Source organism: Trachypithecus francoisi, unplaced genomic scaffold, assembly GCF_009764315.1.
Source record: "Trachypithecus francoisi isolate TF-2019V2 unplaced genomic scaffold, Tfra_2.0 Lachesis_group5, whole genome shotgun sequence".
Taxonomy (NCBI): Eukaryota; Metazoa; Chordata; class Mammalia; order Primates; family Cercopithecidae; genus Trachypithecus; species Trachypithecus francoisi.
Window position 1 is genome coordinate 141,406 of NW_022681470.1, and position 25,199 is coordinate 166,604.

At 46.1% G+C, this 25,199-nt stretch overlaps 1 protein-coding gene across 1 annotated transcript; it reads right to left on the reverse strand.

Moving 5' to 3' along the window:
- Nucleotides 1–12,239: 12,239 nt before the first annotated feature.
- Nucleotides 12,240–24,597, reverse strand: LYPD8 (LY6/PLAUR domain containing 8). Its single transcript, XM_033197674.1, has 5 exons — nt 23,329–24,597; nt 22,824–22,943; nt 20,572–20,736; nt 19,112–19,249; nt 12,240–12,674 (listed from the first exon to the last, which is right to left on the reverse strand). Exons 1-5 carry the CDS (start codon nt 23,381–23,383, stop codon nt 12,436–12,438), a joined length of 717 nt encoding a protein of 238 aa, XP_033053565.1. The 5' UTR covers nt 23,384–24,597; the 3' UTR covers nt 12,240–12,435.
- Nucleotides 24,598–25,199: the final 602 nt, after the last annotated feature.

Sequence of the window (25,199 nt, forward strand, 5' to 3'; positions counted from 1 at the left end):
AATCGATGCAGAAAAAGCACTTGACAAAATCCAGCATCCCTTCGTGATTAAAACCCTCAGAAAAATCAGCATCAAAGAAACATACCTCAATGTAATAAAAGCCATCTATGACAAAACCACAGCAAACATAATACTTAAAGGGGAGGAGTTGAAAGAATTCCCTCTGAGAACTAGAACAAGACAAGAATGCCCACTCTCACCACTTCTATTCAACATAGTACTGAAAGTCTTAGCCAGAGTAATCAGACAAGAGAGAGAAAGAAACGGCATCCACATCAGTAAAAGTCAAACTGTCACTGTTTGCTGATGATATAATTGCATACCTAAAAAATCCCTAAAGACTCCTCCAAGAAGGCTCAAAACTGATAAATGAATTCAATAAAGTTTCAGGATACAAAATTAATGTACACAAATCAGTAGCTCTGCTATACACCAACAGCAACAAAGCTGAGAATCAAATCAAAAACTCAACCCCTTTCATAATAGCTGCAAAAAATCAAATAAAATACTTAGGAATACACCTAACCAAAGATGTGAAAGACCTCTACAAGGAAAACTATAAAACATTGCTGAAAGAAATCATAGATGACACAAACAAATGAAAGCACATCCCATGCTCATGGATGGATAGAATCAATATTGTAAAAATGACCATACTGACAAAAACAATCTACAAATTCAATGCAATTCCCATCAAAATACCACCATACCACCATCATTCTTCACAGAACTAGAAAAAATAATCCTAAAATTTATATGAAACCAAAAAAGAGCCTGCATAGCCAAAGCAAGACTAAGAAAAAAAAAAAAAAAATCTGGAGGCATCATATTACCTAATTTCAAACCATAAGACCACAGTGACCAAAATAGCATGGTCCTAGTATAAAAATAGGAACATAGACCAATGGAACAGAATAGAGAGTCCAGAAATAAACACAAATATTTTTAGCCAACTGATCTACGACAAAGCAAACAAAAACATAAAGTGGGGAAAGGACACCCTATTCAACAAACGATGCTGGAATAATTGACAACCCACATTTAGAAGTACGAAACTGGAGCCTTATCTCTCAATTTATGCAAAAATCAACTCTAGGTGGATCAAGTATTTAAATCTAAGATATGAAACTATAAAAGTTCTAGAAAATAACGTCAGGAAAATTATTCTAGACATTGGCTTAAGCAAAGATTTCATGACAAAGAACCCAAAAGTAAATGCAATAAATACAAAGATAAATAGGAGGGACTTGGAGGGGCATGGTGGTTCACGCCTGTAATCCCAACACTTTGGGAGGCCAAGGTGGGCAGATCATGAGGTCGGTAGTTCAAGACCAGCCTGACCAACATGGTGAAACCCTGTCTCTACTGAAAATACAAAAATTAGCTGGGCGTGGTGGTGCACGCCTGTAATCGCAGCTACTCAAGAGGCTGAGGCAGGAGAATTGCTTGAACACAGGAGGCAGAGGTTGCAATGAGCCGAGATAGTGCCATCGCACTCCAGCCTGGGTGACACAGCGATACTCCATCTCAAACAAACAAAACAAAAACTCTTAAAAGAAAAGATGGGGTTAAATTTTTATGACCTTAGATTTAACATATTCTTAAATATGACACCACAAGCACAAGGAACAACAAACATTTCCTTGAAGAATTGGACTTCATCAAAATTTAAAATTTTTTGCATCAAAGAATACTATTGACAGTAAAAGGAACCCACTGAATGGGGGAAAATATTTGCAAATTACATATTACAAAGGTCTAATATCTATATTAAGTAAATAATTTTTACAAGCCAATAACAAAAAGGTAAATAAACCAATTTTAAAAGGAGCAAAGGATTTGAATAAACATTTATCCAAAGAATATATACAAACGGCTAACAAGCACATGACAGAGTTTTCAACATTATTAATTGATAAATGCAAATCAACACAACTGTCACAGGCGGAGGGTGTCCAGGTTCTTGGTGTTTTGAACGAAGAATTGAACAAAACACATAAAAAAAGCAAGGAAGGAATAAAGGAATTTACTGAAAATGAAAGTACACTCCACAGTGTGGGAGCGGCCTAAGCATAGGGGCTCAAGGGCCCTGTTACAGAATTTTGAGGAGTTCAAGTACCCTCTAGAGAATTGCACTGGTTACTTCGGGTACGCCCTATGCAAATGGAGAGGATAAATTACAAAGTTAGTTACTTGGCCTGCACTCTGGAAAGGATATTTCCTGTCATAGCTAAGTGTGAATTGGCCTTATGTTCTCTGCCCCCATGCCCTATTTTCCTGCCTCATCTCCCCCTGAGAAATGTGATCCCCATAAATCTTTATAGGAGGCAGAGGGAACAATCTGTAACTGCTTCATGCTGGCTTGGGGCATAGCCCCTACCTATTGGGGATCACGGAACTCTCACCCTGCTCTGTCTAGTGGTGGCAGGGTAGCTCTTTCATGGCCAGCAGTGGTATCTTCACTTGGAACTGGCTGGAACCTTTGTTGCATGATCATCTGAAGCTTGATGGCCTCTAGGCTAGAAGAAATGAATTTGATTAAAAGATTTAATGGGAACTTTAGGGGTTGGATACCTATGCTCTCAGGAATGTTTGTTATAGAGATTTGAAGGAGAAAAACAAAACCTGGTCTGTTCTAGAATCTATGCATTTCCTTAAAATCTTAGCACAGATAACTCCAGTTTGATTTGGTTTGGTTTGGTTTGGTCTGTTGGGGCTTAGTAAATGAGCTTAGTCCAAAACAACGGCCTCCCAGAATTTTTTTTTTTTAATTCCCCCATTTTGGTCACACTCTCGTAGCCTCACTCTCAGTTACCATCATTTTGGGTTTCCAGTCTCAGCACATTATTTATAGGTTATGGTGCCCTCATCGCTGCACATTTCTTTCAGCTCTTGTCATTCCAATTGAAGAGAGATCATATGACATTCTAGATATGGTTACATGCAAGCATTTAAAACCTTTGAGAGAATACAGTGCACCAGGGAGACTATTATTGTGACTATTGGGAGGATAACACCAAGAGTTTGGAGTATGCTCTTTACCCAAGGTCCCCATAAACCAAACCTCCTAAAATCAAATAAACCAAAGAATGGGCTAAAGAGTTTGTTCACTTGACTAAGCATTTTTTTTGTTCCCAAAACAAAGAAGCGAGAATATTCAAGCTGATGAATGTCCCAAATATCCTTACTTGCTCATTACACATTGTACGCATGTATCAAAATATCACATGCACTCCATAAACATGTAAAATATCAGCAAAAACAACAATAAAAACAAGTGAGAGACACCTTTCTGGTCATATTATCAGTATAATGTTGTTTCTATGCCTATTACATCAATTTTTTTTTAATGAGGGACATAAAAACTGAAGTCCAATAGAAAAATAGATAAAATAAATCCAATAGAAAAGCAGGTAAAAGACATACATATATTGTATATAAAATCTTAATGGACTTCAAATATATGAAAAATGTTCAAACTCCATAATTAAAGAAATGCAAATTAAAACACCCTTGAAATGTGATTTCCCACCTGTCTGACCGGCAAACATTAAAATGTGAAATGGAACCGTCTTTGGCAGATCTGCTCATAAACTGCTGTTGGGAGTGCACAGGTCAGCACCATCTTTCCATGGGGGAATTTGGCAAACGTAACAAAACTACTTGTGCACTAATGACCCAGCAACCCAACTCCCAGGAATCTTCTCTGAAGACACACCTTCCGTGTTAGTAGTCGCAGAGGTCTGAGTTACGCTGAGTTCTCCGCGGCATCCACAGGAGCCCACAGGAGCTTCAGCTCTTGCTTCCTCAGGAGAAAGAACTCGACTGAGGCGCGTGAAGCAGAAAAAGAGACTGAGGCAAGTTTCAGAGCAGGAGTGGAAGTTTATTTTAAAAGGCTTCGGAACAGGAAAGAAACGAAAATTTCCTTGGAAGACCCAAGGGGGCGCCTGAAGGTCCAAGAGAGAAAAAAGGGGGCCTTTAACCTCGATCCCAGAACGTTACAGACTCGCCTCTATCCGACCATTCTTCCCTTTGGCCGGGCTTTCCCGCGCCCCGTGCTCGCCTCACCCTTGAAGCTGAGCATGCGTAGTGTGTTAGGCGTTACACGCATGCGCTCTGAGGCTTTCTGGCCTTTTCCAGTGGCGTGGACCAGTAATGTCATACTTGACATTTTTGTCTTCTTAATGTGCCTGCCCAGCAAGTTTCTCTTCCCTGGGGCCTTCATTCAATGAACATTTCAATGTTTAACAGCTGTGGATCATCAGGAGATTTTCCTCTCCATGGCTCTGGAATTACTATTTTTACACAGGCAGTTTGATAATTGTCGAACCAGCACCTGACGTTTCTAGTGGGTGAGGGAGAACCCTCTCCTGCCCCACTCACGGCTATCCACCTATAACAGTCAGCAATAGAACAATACAAATGCCCAAGGGTATTCCTTGAAACATTGTCTGTGATTGCAAGATATTGGAGCAAACTAAAAGCCCATACAGTACAGAGCAGTTGCAAAGCCACACTGTGGATTCCTGTGACACACTGCAGAAGAATGTCAGACCGCATGAACAGAAGCAACAGATTTCCAGAATATACTGTGAAGTGAGAAAAGCGAAATTGCATAAGGGTATCTACCGCAGACTACTACTACTCAGGTGGGCCGCTCTTAATTGGTTGTTTTTACAAAGCTGAGATGACCAGCTGGAGTGATCTGGACAACAGACAGGCCAGGAGAAGCCCAAGTCCCCCAGGGCTCTTCCAGTGATGGGAGTGTGCCCCCCGCAAAGTGTCGATGGAAAGACACGCCAGAAGGTGAGCCCTAAGGCATAGCGCACACACCATCCGCAACTCAGCCTGGGCCGTTCCCAAGCTCCCAGAAGTGCCCAGGCCCCAAAAGGGGTAGAAATGGAGCGTGGAAAATTCTATTGGCCAAGAATGTCTCTGAACTTCAGGAGGAGAATGAATGAATAAGCAAGCAAACAAATAAAAGCTAGAATCATCCAGGTAAAAAGTGACTAATTTAGCTTATAGAGAAAAAAATACAAACGATTCAATGTAAGAAATAAAAAAGATAAACTTTAGTGCTATATTATGGTCACAGGGGAAGAAAAAGTGAAAGCGAGTGAGATGGGGTTGGAGAACACAAATGAGGCACTGAATTCCAAAAGAAAAAAGACAAATAGTGAGATGAAGACCTGGAGGCAGGAAGAAAGACAGCTGGGAGTCCACTCTGCCAACACCAGACTGAAAATCCTGGGGTGCACAAGTACCTTGTAAACCAAAAATAAAATTCTAAGGCCCCCCCAGCCATCTGAATGGACTTCTGGTCAGCCAAGTCTCTTTTAAAATTTAACTGAGAGACTGTTTTAGGCTATGACAGGAAGTGGGGGTTGGACATGTCTCATTATACCTCTCTGGCATTAACATCAACACAGACTTTAAGTCTGATAAGAAACAGTTTACATCCTATTCTCTCTGAAGCCTACTACCTGAAGGTTTCCTCTGCAAACAGGAACTTGGATCTCCACAATCCTTTATCTTAACCCAGACATTCCTTCCTATTGATCCCAGGCCTTTAGTCACACTCAACAAACTGTCAACCAGAAAATGTTTAAATTTACCTGTAGCCTGGAAACCCCCACTGTGAGTTGTCCCGCCTTTCTGAACCAAACCAAGGTACCTTTTAAATGTGTTTGATTGATGTCTCATGTCTCCCATAAATATGTAAAATCATGCTGTGCCCTAACCACCTTGGGCACATTTCTCCGGACCTCCTGAGGGCTGTGTCATGGGCCATGGTCACTCATATTTGGCTCAAACCCCAACTCTGCCCCTCCATTGAGGAGGAAGTATGGCTGTCTCTGGGCCCCTAGGCCACTGTGTTCACTTGAAAACGAGTTCTCAGTTTTGTGTTGTCCCTTCCTGCCCAACTGGAAGCCCATAGAGGATGATATCCAAGCCTAAGTTCTCACTGTGGCTAAAAGGTTCTAAAGGAACAGAAGCTGAGAGGAACCTGAGGGGTCCTGAAATCACCATTTCACAGATCTGTAAGGAACTGGAGACAGAAGGAAGCAGACTCACCCAGGCCACCTAGCTGCCAGCACAGAGCTGCAACCACTCACTCAGGTCTTTCCCTGGGGTTCTGTGGTCAGGGAGAATTGTGTGAAATCCCATGACCTACCTCCCTGGCTGTGTGACCTTGGACAAGGCACTGACCTCTGCCAGGCTCAGTTTGCTCATCTGAACAACAGGGACATGTAATACCTACCTCCATGGGTTGTCATGGAAATAAAATATGGCACAAAGCCCATTACTCAAAGTGAGTATTGACTTCTACTACCATCGCAGCTGATACCATCATTGTAGGTAATAATACTGGGTTGACTCCAAGTCACACATAGTTGGGTGGGGCCTGTGCTCATGTCTAGGGGAGTTTGTCAGTGTATCTTAGGGACTCTAAATTCCCTGATTCATGCTCCCTAGCCTTCACCTTTATGAACTCTTCCTGGTTTTCCCTCCTACCTTCTGGTTTAGCTTCCTTAAGAGCCCTCCCTCTTGGCAGCAACTATCCCCGTAAGATGTCAGCTAACAGTGATTAGAGTGTGACTCCCACTGAGGACTAGGTAATGGGAAATAAATGGCTCTTCAAGGGCCAAGAGAATGGCTGGAATTTGAGACTGACAGTCCCTGCAGAAAGTGTGGGTGGCAGGGGGTCCCAATTTCTTTGTGTTGGCGAAAGCCCACCAGCACTATTATTCTGTTCTTGTAACTTCTGCTGCTGGGGCTGGCAGTAGGAGACCCACCTCCTGTTTCAGGGTTAATGTGCAAGAGTCTGAAAGAGTCCTGATGCATCCTCATTCAAAACCTGCTCTGGTGATCATCCAGTACGATTTGCTGGCACTGTATTTCTTGAAGCCTCACTTTCCTCTGTAGCTTGGCTGGTTGGAGCACTTTTGGGGAAACCAGAAGCCCCAGAATCACTTGACACAAGTAGCTGCTTTCTCAAGTTTAAGAGCAACCCTGCCCTAAGTCTACTGCCCATTCTGCCTGGGACCTCCCTTCTCTGAACCCTCCTCACTCTTGTTCTCAGATCTAAAGCCAGATTTGGGTGCTTAAGGACTCAGCAAAACATTTCTAGGTTCACTTGTTGAGTTTAATATGTACGTTGAAGATTTATTTCTGCATTCTCTATTTTATTCCATTGGTCTATTTGTCTGTTTGTGTGCCAGCACTATGCTGTTTGGGTTACTACAGCTTTATAGTATCTTTTGAAGTGAGGTGGTGTGATGACTCCAGCTTTGTTCTTTTTTCTCAGGATTGCTTTGGCTATATAGGGTCTTTTGTGGTTTCATATGAATTTAATTGCTTTTTCTATATCTGTGAAGAATGTCATTGATATTTTGATAAGGATTGCATTGAATCTGTAGATTGCTTTGAGTAATACAGACACTTTAACAATATTAATTATTCCAGTCTATGAACACGGGATATCTTTCCATTTTTTTTCTGTGTCCTCTTTAATTTCTTTCATTAGTGTTGTATAGTTTTCATTGTAGAGCTCTTTCAACTCTTTGGTTAAATTCTTCCCTAGGTGTTTTTTTATTGTTGTTGTTGATTTTATTTTGTTTTTGTAGCTGTTATAAATTAAACTGCTTTCTTGATTTTTTTCAGATTGTTCACTGTTAGCAAATGGAAATGCTACTGATTTTGCATGTTGACTTTGTATCCTCCAACTTTACTGAGTTCATTTAGCAATTCTAACAGTTTTTGGCGTGATCTTAAGGTTTTTCTACATATAAGATCATGCCATCTGCAAACAAGGACAATTTGACTTTTTTTTTTTTCTCAAGATGGAGTCTCCATCTCTCATCCAGGCTGGAGTACAGTGGCGCCATCTTGGCTCACTGGAAGCTCTGCCTCCTGGGTTCAGGCCATTCTCCTGCCTCAGCCTCCCAAGTAGCTGGGACTACAGGTGCCCGCCACCATGCCTGGCTAATTTTTTTGTGTTTTTTAGTAGAGACAGGGTTTCACCATGTTAGCCAGGATGATCCCAATCTCCTGATCTCGTGATCCGCCCACCTCAGCATCCCAAAGTGCTGGGATTACAGGCATGAGCCACCGCGCCCACCTGACTTATTTTTTTTCTATTTTGAATGTCCTTTGTTTCTTTCTCTTGTCTAATTGCTTGGGCTAGAACTTTCAGTACTGCATTGAATAAAAGTGGTGACAGTGAACATCCTTGTCTTGTACCAGATCTTAAAGGAAAGGCTGGATGTTAGTTGGATGTTAACTGTGGATTTGTCATATATTACCTTGTTTTGAGGTGTGTTCCTTCTATACCCCGTTTGTCAAGGGTTTAGCATGAAAAGATGATGAATGTATGTGAAGTGAAATAAGCCAGGCACAAAAAGACAACTATTGCATGTTTTCACTCATGTGGGAACTAACAAAGTTTATCTCATGGATATAAAGAGTAGAATGGTGATTAACAGAGATTAGTTAAGGCAGGGGGGAGGTAGGGATAAAGAGAGGTTAATTAATGGGTAACAAAAATTCATTTCAATAGAAGGACTAAGTTCATGTGTTCAATAGCACAGTAGGCTATCATTTTTGTATTTCACAATAGCTAAAGAGGAAGATTTGTGATGTTCCCAATACAAAAAAAATTGATACAAGTCTGAGGTGATGAATATCCCAGTTATCTTGATTTGATCATTATGTATTATATGCATGTATCAAAATATCACATGTATCCCATAAATATATGTGCAATTATTATGTATACATTGAAAATGTACATTGAAGACACATAGTGATAAATGGTTTTTACTTTGGTTCAATTTATATTTCAGATTAAAGGTTATTTGGAGATTTAGTTCAAGAAACTTTTAGCTCAGATGTGCTAAACCCAGTCTTGAGCACAAAGAAAGGAACCCCACATCCTCCTTTTGTCTTCCTGGATGAGGCAGTGAGAGGGGGTCAAAAGGGCTTGGGGGTCTGATGGAAACAGTACCTTATCCTAACCCCTTCCATGAGGCAGAGTTGTTGCTGGGAAAAGCTGACCCCTAGGGACTCTTCTGCCTGTTGTCTTGAGTCCAGGTGTTGCTGAGTGAATGCTCAACTCACTGGGTTGTGAGCAGGGTGTTGCCTGTCACTTCCAGGAGGGGAGAGTGGAGATGCCTGGGACTAGCATGCAGTGAACTGCATAGTGACCCAGGGGAACTATCGGAGAGGCTTTCATGTCTTCACTGGGGTGGGGGGTAGTTACAAGGGCACGTTTGTTGGTTTGCTGATGCTCATGAGACTGCACACATACATTTTATTGTATGTAAATCCTGCCTAAAATGTAATTCTGCATACAATTTCATTCTAAATAAAATAAACCAACATGGGCAAAAGAACTTTACAAATTACAAAGTACTGTGGAAAGATAAGGCCATTGTCATTAGTCCAACCATACAGTGTGTAGAATTCTGTGAAGTTTCTCAGACATGGGGGCTTATCCTAGAGCCCAGGCTTGGCCTAAGGAAAAGTTACCAGTAAGGGGCTTTAGCTTAGGTGCAAAGTACAAGACCTGGCTCAGGGGCCAGAGGACAAGAGTCTAGAGTTAAGCATGAACAGCCAGGAGGATAAAAAGGTAGACACACAGGCAGGAGTGGCACTCTGCTCAATTCCCTGCTCTGGGTAAGGAGGTGGGAGCCAGTAATGCAAATAGAAGTACATTAGGGTACTAGTTTATACTCCATTAACAGGATGAAAAGCATCTACCCCTGGGCAGTACCCACTATTTCTGTTTAACTTTGCTGCTCTGTCTTTCTGCTCTCTTTCCACCTTCAGCCTGCAGTCTAGGCAAGCTTCCCAGAATGGAAACCCAATCCCACTCTTCCTATCTCACTTAACTATACATTGACTCCCCATGGCCTTCAATTTAAAGCCAGAGTCATCTACAATGCTGTGGAGACCTCCTGGGCTCTGTTCCTGCTTGCCCTTCCTGCAGGCTCCCATGTGACCCTTTGCAGTTCCCCAAACATGTCGCTGCTTCCTCACATCAACATGGAGCAATGGGGCTTCCAGGAGACATTAAGAATGGGCTAGCTGGTAGTTTCGACAATGCAGACGGGAGGCAGAGAAGTCCCCGTTGCTGTCTGTGAGGCCATGGTGTCAGCAGCCACGGAGGGCCCAGGAAGGGTGAGTAAAGTGTATACAAGATTCTGAGACTGAGACAGAAGCAGCTGTAACCTTAGTGAGGCTGGCATCGTCAGAGGGAGCTGAGCAGGGACAGTTCCTTCTACATCAGCATTTCTTGTGGCCTCTCTTCCCACTGTCTTTAGGGAGCACCTTCCAGACTGCAATCTTCTACTGTTAACATTTACTCCTTGCCAAGCTCTGTGCTAAGCTTCACAGGGAGAACTATGTTGACAGACCTCACAACCCCATGTAGCAGACCTTATCACTATCCCCATTATACACTTGGGGAAACTAAGGCCCAGAGAGGAAAAGTCTCTTGCTCAAGGTCCTGTGGCTGGATTTACCAGCATAAGTGATGGATGTCACTGCCAGCCCTGGCCCCTGGGCCATTCTGCACAGCCCTCCAGGCACTTTCTCTTTGTACTTATCAGCTGGCTACAGACAGAGCACTTAACTGAGAGTCCAATGGGTCATGGGGGATGGTGGAACTGTGGGAACAAAGAAGCATGACGCCTTCCTTACTCCTGGAGAAGAGCAACCCTGGACAGATGTCCAACCAGGAGCATCTATATGGAGTTTAAGTTGCTGAGAAATAAACTCCCATTGTGTGATTTTTTTTTTTACTAAGGTATACTTGTTATAGCAGCACAACCTAGCCTATTATATTAAGAAGTAATAGCAACTTTACAATGGAGAAACCTGAAAGATATTAACCTTAACCAAGGTTAACATCACCAGTAATATGACTCGTTGACATCACGTGTCTCCTGATAAAATGCACTGAGACGGGCGTATCATTGCCATGGTTTTCTTGCCAAAAATGCATAACCTCAATCTGATCACAAGAAAACTTCAGACGAGCTCAGATTGGGAAACATTCTACAAAATGGCCAATAATCTTCTTAATTATCGAGGTCTTGGTAGATGCCAGAACTGCCGCCATTTGAAGGAGACTGAGGGGACATGACAATTAAATGCAAAGAATTGGATCCTGGATCAGGAAAAAAAAGACATCCATATAAACTGGTGAAATGCAAATGAGTTCTGTTCATGAGCAATATTGTTTCTGTGAACATTTCCTGCTTTCAGTAACTGTACCGTGATTATCTGACATGTGAATGTGAGGAGAAGCTGCATGAAGGAGATAGTGGAATTCTGTGTACTAATTTTTGCAAGTTTTCAGTAAGTCTAAAATTCCATTTCAAAATCACAAGCTGAAATCAGTAAGAGTACACGTGGCGATGAGTTGCCATCCAAGGACCTTTACGGTGGCTTTGTCCATGGTGCATTGCCAGCAATCCTGGCTAATGTTGACCCACATCAGTTTACAAAAAAATATTTATTACCGCAAACCCCATTTTTCCAAGCTCAGCTCAAGGCCCACCTTATTTACTAGACCTGGACCTCTGGGCATATTCGATTGAATGGTTTTCTTGCTCCCTTGGCGTTTGATATGGAGTTAGTAACTCTGTGTTTGATTACAAGCTCTCTGAGGGGCCGGACTGGGGGTCTGTGGCCACATTCCATTCTGCACAAGGCTGCAGAAAACTTCCTCAGCCAGGAATGGAGCCTGGCATTGCAGCTTTCCCAGTGACTTACCCATGTCCCTGCCTGGGAAGGCTAGTCAGTAGGAGCATGCTGGTCTTCAGCAGCCCCTCCAACCCTCCTTGGGCCCCCATCATGATAGGACCCTGAGATGATGCTGTTTTCTTCACTCGCTGTGGACTTCTGACCACAATCAGGACAACTGTTGAAGAGCCATATATTGGCCAATACTGAAGGAGCTTCTGTACTGGGGTCAACACAGGCCTTATAAGGTAGGCAGGGGAGCTCCTTGTGTGTGACAGTGCGGATGGTGGCATGTCCATCCCCAGAGGTGCAGGGCTGCAAGGTCAAGGGGTTGGCTTCCCAGAAGCAAGATGAGCAGGGATGTCATCAGATCCCAGAAACAAATGTGCACAGTTTCAAAGGCAAGGACCCCACCTGCAGCCCAGGAGTGGGAGGTGGTGCAGGATAACAGCTCAAATGAGGCCCAGCCCAGAATGCATCAGGACAGATTTGGGCAGTGAATGAACCAGCGCTTTAATAATGGAGAACAAGGCAGCTGTCGGCATTACCTGGAGACCTGTGACTCCCACTTACTGGGCAGTTAAATGGGGCAGGGCGGGGAAAGAGGGTGTCAGCACCCCATGGGGTGCTCTGGACCTCAGAGCAGCAGAAATGGGGTGCTGGGCAAAGTGCAGCCCCAGGACCTCAGGGCCGCAGTCCCAGCAGAAGGAGGCTGGCAAAGGCCAAGAGGCTGAGGGAAGCTTTGAAGCCCATGGTGTGGGAAGTGGTCGGTGTAGACATGGGGGTTAAGCTGTTTACATTTGCACACTCAAACTTTCGAAAGATGACTCCTCCAAAAGTCTTATTTTCACCAGACAGGAACTGACAGGTGGCGTTACTGACATTGGAACAGCCTTTCACCACGAGACTGTTAGACTCAGTGTCTGTGAATGCAAAGGAGACAGGAGGGATGCCACTCAGTCCTTTGTCCTTCCACCCACACCTGCTCTCAGTTTGTCACCTGCAGCGTGCTGGCCCGGTGACCGGCAAGAGCTGGTGTGCTCCTGAAACCCAGGCAGGAAGGAGCCTGCATGTTCAGAGTCAAGAACACCATGTGGCAATAGCAGAGAGACCCTGGAGGTCAGAGGCCTAGACTCCCACCCCCACCTGACCCTGGAGGAAGCAGACTCCTGGAGGCGAGTGGCCAGCCCAGGCTAAACAGTGAAGGTCAGAGCTGGACCTGGGACTCACATCTCCTGTGTTCCTGTGTAGCTGGAAGGTGAGGAAATCAGGAACAGGTTCCAAAGGCAGTTCTCTGTTCTCAATTCAGGAAGGGGTCAGTACCTTGGGCTCCCCCTCCCCTTCCAGGCTTTGTTTTCCGTCCTCACTCGTCTCTGGACCTGAGTCCTCCCTGCCTGAGTTTTCCCCGAGAAGAAGGAAGGGCCACCAGGAGGATGTAAGAGACCACGTCTTGTCTCTGCCGTAAATTGGAGTTCTGCTATGTTTAATCATGCTTTGAGATTCAGGTACTAGAAAAAGGCCTAGGGCGCTTGTACAGAAGATGTAATTATGATAGCAGCCACTGGTTATTGAGCACATACTGTGTTCCCTGATTGCTCTGTCAGCTGCAATTCACACAGCCCTGGAGGCAGGCACCTCACAGAGGCCAAGGGACTCACGGAGACGAAGTGACTCCACTCACCACTTGTCAGAGGCAGGGCTGCAATCTGAGTTCAAGGCCGGCTCTAGGACTAGGCATGGTGGCTCACGCCTGTAATCTTAGCACTTTGGGAGGCTGAGGTGAGAGGATTACTTGAAGCCAGGAGTTTGAGACCAGACTGGGAAACATTGTCTCTACAAAAAATTAAAAAGTTATCCAGGGGTGGTGGCACGTGCCTGCAGTCCACTACTGGGGAGGCTGAGATGGGAGATTGACTTGAGCCAGGAGTTTGAGGCGGCAGTGAGCCAGCGATCGCACCCCTGCATTCTAACCTGGACGACAGAGCAAGACCCTGTCTCGAACAGCAACAACAACAATGGCTGATTCTAAACTTGCTTGGAAAAGGAGTGGGAAACCTCCAAATGCTGTTTTATAGCAAACATCAGTGCTGACGTTTTTTGTTTTGAGATGGAGTCTCGCTCTGTCGTCCAGGCTGGAGTGCAGTGGTGCAATCTTGGCTCACTGAAGGCTCCATCCCCCAGGTGCAAGCGGTTCTCCTGCCTCAGCCTCCAGAGTAGTTGGGACTACAGGTGCACGCCACCACACTGGGCTAATTTTTGTATTTCTAGTAGAGACGGGGTTTCACTATGTTGGCCAGGCTGATCTTGAACTCCTGACCTCAAGAGATCAGCCTGCCTTGGCCTCTCAAAGAGCTGGGATTCCAGGCGTGAGCCACCGCACCCGGCCAGTGCTGGGATTCCAGGCGTGAGCCACCGCACCCGGCCAGTGCTGGGATGACAGGCGTGAGCCACCGCGCCCGGCCAGCGCTGGGATGACAGGCGTGAGCCACCGCGCCCGGCCAGCGCTGGGATTCCAGGCGTGAGCCACCGCGCCCGGCCAGTGCTGAAGACTGAGTTAGAGTGAGTTAAAGAGATGTGTTTCATGGAATATTTCTACTGTATTTAAAAAAGTGATCTTGGCCGGGCACGGTGGCTCAAGCCTGTAATCCCAGCACTTTGGGAGGCCGAGACGGGCGGATCACAAGGTCAGGAGATCGAGACCATCCTGGCTAACACGGTGAAACCCCGTCTCTACTAAAAAATACAAAAAAATTAGCCGGGCGGGCGAGGTGGCGGGCGCCTGTAGTCCCAGCTACTCGGGAGGCGGAGGCAGGAGAATGCCGTGAACCCAGGAGGCGGAGCTTGCAGTGAGCTGAGATCCGGCCACTGCCCTCCAGCCTGGGCGACAGAGCGAGACTCCGTCTCAAAAAAAAAAAAAAAAGTGACCTTGAACAAAAAGAAACAAAAATACCCCTACATTTATGATAGCTTTGATCTGTCTGGCTTTCAGCGTAAGTCAAGTCCTATGAGAAAGAAGAAAATCGATCCCTTTTATCAGACCTGGGGACAAGATAAGTAGACAGAGAAAAATCTTTCTGATGTCATGTTGCCTTAGGACACAGCTTTAGAATTAAAAATCACAGCAGTTTAGACATCCCAGAAATTTTAAAAGTGAAAGGCGCTTTAAATGGATATTACTAAGGAAAGAAGCTGTTTTGAAAAGGCTACATACTGTATGATTTCAACTATAGGATAGTGTGGAAAAGGCAAAACTCCGGAGGCAATAACAAAGATCAGTGGTTGTCAGAGCTTAGAGGGCAGGGAGGGGTGAGTAGGTAGAGCACAGAGGAATTTTAAGGCAGTGGAAATGCTCTATATGGTTACAGTGGTGAACGTATATCATTATAATTTGTCCAAACTCACGGAACATACAACACCAAGGGGAGCCCTAATGTGAGCTGTCAACTTTGGATGATGCTGTATCAATGCAGCCTCATTGCTTAGAACAAATGTACCTCTCTGGTGAGGATGTTAGCAGCGGGGAGATTATGCTCTGGTGAAGATGTTGGCAGCAGGGAGGTTATGCTCTGTTGGGGATGTTGGCAGCAAGGAGGTTATGCTCTGTGGGTATGATGGCAGCGGGGAGGTTATGCTCTGTTGGGGATGTTGGCAGCGGGGGATTATGCTCTGGTGAGGATGTTGGCAGCGGGGAGGTTATGCTCTGGTGGGGATGTTGGCAGCAGGGAGATTATGCTCTGTTGGGGATGTTGGCAGCGAGGAGGTTATGCTCTGTGGGTATGATGGCAGCGGGGAGGTTATGCTCTGTTGGGGATGTTGGCAGCGGGGAGATTATGCTCTGGTGAGGATGTTGGCAGCGGGGAGGTTATGCTCTGGTGGGGATGTTGGCAGCAGGGAGATTATGCTCTGTTGGGGATGTTGGCAGCGAGGAGGTTATGCTCTGTGGGTATGATGGCAGCGAGGAGGTTATGCTCTGGTGAGGATGTTGGCAGCGGGGAGGTTATGCTCTGGTGGGGATGTTGGTAGCGGGGAGGTTATGCTCTGGTGGGGATGTTGGCAGCAGGGGAGATTATGCTCTGGTGGGATGTTGGCAGCGGAGAGGTTATGCTCTGGTGGGGATGTTGGCAGCGGGGAGGTTATGCTCTGGTGGGATGTTGGCAGCGGGGAGGTTATGCTCTGGTGGGGATGTTGGCAGCGGGGAGGTTATGCTCTGGTGGGGATGTTGGCAGCGGGGAGGTTATGCTCTGGTGGGGATGTTGGCAGCGGGGGGTTATGCTCTGGTGGGGATGTTGGCAGCGGGGAGGTTATGCTCTGGTGGGGATGTGGCAGCGGGGAGGTATGCTCTGGTGGGGATGTTGGCAGCAGGGAGGTTATGCTCTGGTGGGATGTTGGCAGCGGAGAGGTTATGCTCTGGTGAGGATGTTGGCAGCAGGGAGGTTATGCTCTGGTGGGGATATTGGCAGCGGGGAGGTTATGCTCTGGTGAGGATGTTGGCACCGGGGAGGTTATGCTCTGGTGAGGATGTTGGCAGCGGGGAGGTTATGCTCTGGTGGGATGTTGGCAGCGGGGAGGTTATGCTCTGGTGGGATGTTGCAGCGGGGAGGTTATGCTCTGGTGGGATGTTGGCAGCGGGGAGGTTATGCTCTGGTGGGGGTTGGCAGCGGGGAGGTTATGCTCTGGTGGGATGTTGGCAGCGGGGAGGTTATGCTCTGGTGGGATGTTGGCAGCGGGGAGGTTATGCTCTGGTGGGATGTTGGCAGCGGGGAGGTTATGCTCTGGTGGGGATGTTGGCAGCGGGGAGGTTATGCTCTGGTGGGGATGTTGGCAGCGGGGAGGTTATGCTCTGGTGGGGATGTTGGCAGCGGGGAGGTTATGCTCTGGTGGGGATGTTGGCAGCGGGGAGGTTATGCTCTGGTGGGGATGTTGGCAGCAGGGGAGGTTATGCTCTGGTGGGATGTTGGCAGCGGAGAGGTTATGCTCTGGTGGGGATGTTGGCAGCAGGGAGGTTATGCTCTGGTGGGGATGTTGGCAGCGGGGAGGTTATGCTCTGGTGAGGATGTGGCAGCGGGGAGGTTATGCTCTGGTGGGGATGTTGGCAGCGGGGAGGTTATGCTCTGGTGAGGATGTGGCAGCGGGGAGGTTATGCTCTGGTGGGATGTTGGCAGCGGGGAGGTTATGCTCTGGTGGGATGTTGGCAGCGGGGAGGTTATGCTCTGCTGGGGATGTTGGCAGCGGGGAGGTTATGCTCTGGTGGGATGTTGGCAGCGGGGAGGTTATGCTCTGGTGGGGATGTTGGCAGCGGGGAGGTTATGCTCTGGCGAGGATGTTTGCAGCAGGGAGGTTATGCTCTGGTGGGGATGTTGGCAGCTGGGGAGGTTATGCTCTGGTGGGGATGTTGGCAGCTGGGGAGGTTATGCATGTCAGGTGGATGGGAAATTTCTATCACTTCCGCCCAATTTTGCTGTGAATCTAAAACTACTCTGAAAAATAAAGTGTATTTTTAAAAAATAGTAAAAAGACGTTCAGGGCTGGGCGCTGTGGCTCACTCCTGTAATCCCAGCACCTTGGGAGACCACGCGGGCGGATCACCTGAGGTCAGGTGTTTGAGACCAGCCTGGCCAACATGGCGAAACCCCGTCTGTACTAAAAATACAAAAAGCAGTCGGGTATGGTGGCACATGTCTATAATCCCAGCTACCCAGGAAGCTGAGGCAGGAGAATCGCTTGAACGCAGGAAAATCGCTTGAACCCAGGAGACTGAGGTTGCAGTGAGCTCAGATCGCACCACTGCACTCCAGCCTGGGTGACAGAGCAAGACTTCATCTCAAAAAACAAAAAAACAAAAAAAAGAGGTTCAGTATAAGCGGTTTTTCATAATTACAGTTAAACACCGATTCATGATGCTAGAATTGACACTTAACAAATATTGAAATGAAACTGTACCTGGATATTAGTGCTCTTAAACTCTTATTATTTGGAGTCATATTTTGGCAGAGACTGGCTTGTTGTTCATTTTAGCTTCATGCCTCTTTCTTTCCTTCGGGGTCATACTACCTGACTATGTCAGGCTCCCTTACAGCCAAGATGACTGTCTTTCTGGGTCCTAACCAGTGAACTGTGGGAGGAAGTGATGCATTCACATCCAAGCCCAGCCCACAGAAACCCACCTGCCTTCCTCCACTACCTCTCTTTCCTCCTGCTGGCAAAGGATACAGCACAGAGCTGCCAAGACCTGGGGAGTGGGGGCCAGAGCTACGGGACAGAAGGAAACCATGGCCTGGACTCTGCAATTAACTGCTCCAGCAAGAAATAAACATCTATTGTATTGAGCCATAGGCTTTGGAGGTTGTTCTTTAACTCTTTAACTAGTTAAGGTTTCTAAATCTTCTTAGCTTTAATTTCTAAGACAGTGTATACTGACAGACGGAGTCCACATAAACAGAAGTTCTTTGGGGTCCTCAATAATTTTTAAGACATAGAGTCTTAACAGAGGGCCTGAGATCACAAGATTTGAGAACTACTGATGGCCTCTAATGTCCCTCTAACACAACCTGAATCGCTAAGAAAGAGGGGAGGCATGGAGGAAGTGCTGGTTTGCCCCATTTGTTTCCTGCGTAATTGCTGTAAGTCAGATGTTGATGCCATCTGGATACTCACTGAAGTGCCTGGACCTAAGATGTCCACCCAAGGGAAAGGAGAACAGGTGAAAAAGGAAGAGCCATGGCTGGGAGGACACAGGAAGGCCACTCGCACAGCCAGCACCCACCCAGGGCATTGCTGGTGTTCTTAACACCAATTAACTCACCTTAACTAATATATGTAATAACCTTTAACTCTTTGGGCAAATGTTAGATATGTATGTTTTACAATGGTTAGTATCAAATTGCTTTTGTAGAAAAGGACAATTGGTTGGACTTTAAAACCCAATTTGACTCTTTCCGCCAGGTGATCCAAGCTACCAAAAGCCAACACCTCTTAGTGACAAGTAGAGAAGAAAAGTGTAGATATAAAAGGAAATAAAAGTTACACCAACCCTCACCTACAGAATGATGCAACCTGGTAAAGAAGTAAATGTGAGGAGGGGTGTGATGCGCTTAGACAAACGTGACTGGATTACAAGCCACAGGAGAATAGAGTTCGAGGGAAGCGTAGCCCAGGATAAACAGCTCTGGTCTAAGTAAGCCAAAAATAGCAACGAGCTCAAGGCTACAAGAACAGCCTCTTTATTTAAAGACATTATGACCTTTATCCCCCTTGTTCCACTACTCCCCTGGTCCTTCTGTGTTAACCCAGAATTTATGAACCAAGACTTGACATGTTCCCAGCTCAAGTCCCATAGAGGAATTGGAGCTACAAGACTTACCATTCTCAAATTCTGCAACTAGAAAGACACACTGTTCTTCTTCATAACATTTCCAGGGATTCCCACGACAGGAAGTGCCATTAGATTCATAACAAGCAAGGCACTCTGCGTTGCTGGACACATTCTTCCGGGGAGGGTCTGGAATAGTCAGAGTTATTGCTCAAGACAGTGTTATCATACAGAACATGGGAGGAAGGGGATAGGCAACCAAAGAAACCACCAAAGAGATCCTGAGAACGGAGCAATTACATCCTTGGGAATCTCAGATCTAGCCTTGAAAACACCATGTCCCCTCAAAATATTTATTACACACAGCTCCACAGATCTGCCCTTACAGACTGTCTAGTCTTCAAGAACTATGGCCATCGGTGTGTTGGGGTATAGACTGAGAAAGGTAAGATTCTGAGCTAAAACCAAACTATAGTCAACATCAACATTAGCCATCATGAACATTTGCCAACAAGTGGGTGACTGTTACCAAATCTTGCTCTGAACAAATAAACACAGGCCATTATTTAACATTATGACTAGAAGAAAAAAATGTATAATGAGACCAGCTCTGCTCTTAATTAACTGTGCTTTACGACCATGGCCAATAAACTTTGCCTTTTCAGCCACATTTTCTGTTTTTCAAAGAGACCTTTGGTGTAGATCAGCAGGTCTCAAATCGTGGTCCAGGATGTCCTGAGTCCCTGAGACCTTACAGGGAGTGCTGCAGGGCTCAAACCATCGTCATGATAATACTAAAATATTATTTACTTATTTCACTCTCTTTCTCTTGTGAACATAAAGTGGGGTTTTCCAGAGGCTCCATGATGCGTGAGACTATAACAGACTAAATGCACAAGTAAATATGAGAATCCAGCTGTCTTCTATTAAGTCAGAAACTAAAGAATTTGCAAAAAGTATAATAACAATGCCACCCTTCCCATTGTATATGTTTCTTTTGGAAAATATATTAATGTTGATGTGTCATGGGTTTTGGTTATTTTGGCGAACTAGTTACAATTTCTAAATTTTCTTAGCTTTAATTTCTAAGACAGTGTGTATTGACAGATGGAGTCCACATAAACAAAAGTTCTTTGGGGGCCTCAATAATTTTTAAGACATAGTGTCTTAACAGAGGGCCTGAGATCACAAAATTTGAGAACTACTGATGGGAACTAATGTCCGTGTCACACAACTTGCAATATCTGTCTTCACTAAGAAAGAGGGAAAGTGCTGGTTTGCCTCATTTGTTTCCTGTGTAATTGCTGTAAGTCAGATGTTGATGCCATCTAGATACTCACTGAAGTGCCTGGACTTGAGATGTCCACCCAAGGGTAAGGAGAACAGGTGAAAAAGGAAGAGCCAGGGCTGGAAGGACAGAGGAAGGCCACTCACACGGTCAACACCCACCCAGGGCATCACCCACACGGCCAGCGCCCACCCAGGGCATCGCCCATGTGGCCAGCACCCACCCAGGGCATCGCTGGTGTTGCTGCACTCCTTTCCCTGGCAGCACTGGCTTACAAAATGAAAGTGTTCTTTAGCAGACACGTGGACAGTGAAGGCTGTAGCGTGTGTCTCCTCACTGCAGTTCTCCGCGGAGCAGAACATTTTCTGGTATAATCTGATTAGTGTCTCTACACAAAGACAAACACAGACTGTCAACCCCGATAAGGAGGAGGTGTGGGGAGGGTGGAGACCCGGAACAGCAACTGTTTCAGGCAAAGGCAGAAAATGCAACCTCGGTGTAATGCAGTTTTGAAGACACTGGAGAGGGTTTTCTGGAAAAAATAATAATAATTCTTCCCCATCAGGCAGCCCCTCCTTTGAGCAGGAGACTATCAGAAGTGCAGGTTAAACTCCAGGCAAAAGTTATTGGGAGCCTGAAAATGGGTGGTCCAGGTGAGTAGTCCCTGAAGCCACCGGTAAGTCCTAAGGTCTGTAAAAACGATCAAACAGACATGATGAGCCTTATGTACAATATGACATCCACAGTTCCTGCCTAAAAATTGAACCTGAATCCAGTCAAGCTTCTAGCCAGAGCTGTCTAATATGGTAGCCACTAGCTATTTGTGCCTATTTAAATTTAAATCTTATTGATTAAAATCAAATCAAATTTAAAATTAAGCTCCTCAGTCAGAGCAGCCATATATGAAGTGCTCAGTGGCCATATGTGACTGCAGAACGGCACGGTGTTCACACAGATACTTCCACCACTGAAGAAAGTACTACTGGACAGCCCTGATTACCTATGCAAGAAATACTGAGAAGAGGAGAGCAAGTTATATCATACCACTAGGAAGCAATCAACCACAGCTAGAACATGGGACAGCTACAGGGCAAGTGACCCATTTCTCCAACAAACCAATAGGATTGAACAAAAAATGACGGAAGCTCTTATAAAATAAGTTAGGTTTAACAGACCAACAGCAAAATGGGGGATGTGGCTGGGATCCTCATTCCACATGTAGACCATATCATGACATCTTTGAAACAATTAAGAAATGTTTAAGATGGCCTGGGTATTAGAAGAAATTAAAGAAATACAGTTAACTTTCTCAGGTATGATAATAGTATGTGTCTTAGTTCATTTTGTGTTGCTATACCAGAATATCATGGACTGGGTAATCTATAAAGAGAATAAATTTATTGTTTACAGTCCTAGAGTCTGCAAAGTACATCAAAGTGCCAGCCTCTGGTGAAGACTTTCTTCTGCATCATCCCACGGCAGAAGGGCAAGAGAGAGTGAGAGCAAGTGAGGGAAAGAGGGGGCCAGACTCCCTTTTATCAGGAACCCACATCCACACTCATGACATTAATGCATTTGCAAGGGCGGAGTCCTCATGGCCTAATCACCTCTGAATGTCCCACCTCTTAATGCCATCACAATGGCAATTAAGTTTCAACATTAGTTTTGGAGGGAATATTCAAACCATAGCAATATGGCAGTTATGTAAAAAAAATTATGATCAGAGATAAATAGTGAAGTATTTATGGAGAAAATGACCAATGACATGTACACACATACGCATATATATGTGTGTGTCATGTCTATTTATATAATGTTTAATTTAAAATACCATAGCCAAAAATACTACAGTAGGAAAAAAAACTATAGTGAAGAAATAGCTAAATGTTTAACTGCCGACACAGGGTAGTGGCTACAGGGCAGTTCATTGTACTCTTCTTCCCACTTTAAACATACACGAAGTGCGTTTGAACGTGTCTATTACAAAAAAGTTCAGAAGAAATCTAAGTGCCCTGAGAAAGAGGGTGCAATCGTGGTTACACTCCACATGCCCTGTGGGGGGGTCTTGAATGAAGGAAAGTATGTTTGATCCAGAAGAGGAGGAACCATGAGGGAGAGATAAAAGGGCTGGGAAAAGGAAGAATGAAAGCTTCCAGAGCAAATCTGCCTGGTAATTTAACTAAGAGCTGCCCTTGCTTCTCACATCCACGTACGTGCGTCCAGAATGAAGCTTTGTGATCAAGGGCATCGGTGTCCAAAACACGAGGGTCTCCCATCTGCTTTGACCCCGTGTTCTTGTCTGGCTCCTGCTTGTCTCAGCCATGCGTTGTTTCTCCTGGGAGTCACCTTTGTGGTTTCCTCTCTCCGTGGACAGCATGTCCCCATCTCTGCCTTTCTTTCCTGCCTGGACGTCGTCTCCAGCTCCCTCCCGGTGCAAGCCCCAGAGGCGGGAAGGACACACACCCCCCCGCTCACCTGGAGAGGAGCTGGCTGAGGAGCTGACACAGCTGGTGTTGGCATGTGAGGGACATTCAGAGGCAGTGCTGTTGACACAGGATTGTTCCCATGAATTACACTGCACACAGCTCAGAGATTCTGAGGACACAAGACGTCCAACACCGGTCAACATTCAGTAGACATTTATGGAGCATACTCTACTCTAGGAAAGCACTGCTCCCACCTTGCAGTAAAAGACAGATGGGATGGCATCCCTGCCCTCTGGGGATCCCTGAAATTGATGCTATAAGATGAGCCACCCTAATTAGTTTCTCCCACTGCTCACTATTCCCCAGTGGAAAGATCCAATCTTCAACAACAATACAGAGTGGCCCCTTGAAAGCAGGCTGCACAGACAGGTCTCATGGTCATCACTAACCATAATTTAACATGCGAGGCCCTCGGGGCTTTGAGAGCAAGAAGACACTGGTGAGGTGGAAAAGAGGGTCTCCATTCTAAAAAGGGGCCATGTGAGTTCTCTTACCTACAGCTGCAACAACAAGCACTGCAGTGATACCAGCAACGAGGACGCCCTTCATGGTGCTGGAGCTGACTTCTCCCAAGGATGGGGGCCACGGGGCCTCGAGCCTGAAGAGACACACAAAAGCAGCCCCGGGGCCTTGGAGGGCTGCCTGTCATCCCCTGCGGGTTTTGATCACACTGTAACAAGCCCAGTACTCAGTCCAACCTTGTGACAGAAAGAATCAAAATCCTGAGCTGGGAGCACAAAGCTGACTCCACCCTGCTGCAGACAGAGGTCCGAGTTTCCTGAGTCTCAGCCTGCAGGAGCATCTACACGCGGGTGAGAAACACAGCCAGGGGCCGGTTCCCATGGGGCCAAGGCAGTTGCAAAATGTGTGGGCAGATGAATTTTTAGTTTCACTTTTGGGACGGGGTCCAAGAAGACAGAGCTGGGCTGGGGTCTGTGCCCCTCCACTCCCCCAGAGCATAATGTCCCTCCTGCAGCCAGTCTCTCACTGCATCCATATTTTACACTTAGGGGCTCTGTTGCTGCCACCCACCACCACCTCCGCAATAGGCAAACATCTATTGAGCACTTACTCCATTCCAAGCACTTTACAGGTATTAATTTATGTAATTCATCTACTGGAGCAGGCAGGTACTATTATTAGCATCCTAAGAAAAATCAAGCCTTAGAAGGATTGGGTATTGCACTGAAAGTCAAGGTCTTACTTCTGGGAGATATCAGAACTGGAGTTTAGCCTATGTCCCTAACCGCGAGCCCACACCGCCTTCCACTATTCCCACAGTCCTGGGCCTGCAGCACTAAATCAGAGTCCCCCATGCACTTCCGAAGAGTGTGTCACCAATCTCTCTGCACCTTGCATTCCCTCCCTGCAGATTGTCTGAGTTAGACCTTTGAGGATTGCAAAGGCTTGGTCACATTCATTAGAATTCGAAGGAACTCCCAGAATTCCAACTTGCTTGTGTATCAAAGCAGCAGAGAGCAGGTGTGTGGCTCTGGCCTGAGCCCTTCTTGATCATTATCTCATTTACCGTATACATGGTCACTGTGAGCCAGGCATGACTATTTACGATTCTTCGATTCTTCGAGGGTAGATAAAATGAAACATTCTGTTTCTCAGTAGCGCTGGCTACATTCCCAGTGCTCAGGGGCTACATGTGGCCGCAGTATTGGCCAAGGCAGGCACAGGACACTCCCATCATTGCGGGGAGTCCCAGTGGACAGTACTGTAGTACGGCAGAGGCTGTTAGCCCCACTCTACAGGCGGGAAAACTGCAGCAAAGAGGGATAGCGAAGTAGCCCAAGCTGGCTCCACCTAGAAGGCCAAAGCCGTGCTCTGTTCTAGGTCCTTCCAGCTCCAAAGCCAGGGTGCACCGTAATAGCTGCTACTACTCCCACCTCACCACACATAGGCACATCACACCACACACACACCACACCCTACACAACACACACCACACCACACACACCACACACACCACACACAACACACACACACCACACACCACACACACCACACACAGTACATCACACACACCACACACACACCACACCCTACACAACACACACCACATCACACACACCACACACCACACACCACACACACCACACACAGTACATCACACACACCACACACCACACACCACACCACACACACCACACACACCACACACCACACACCACACACACCACACACACAACACACACCACACACCACACACCACACACAACACACACACACACAGTACATCACACACACACACACACCACACCCTACACAACACACACCACATCACCCTACACAACACACACCACATCACACACACCACACACCACACCACACACAACACACACCACACACCACACAC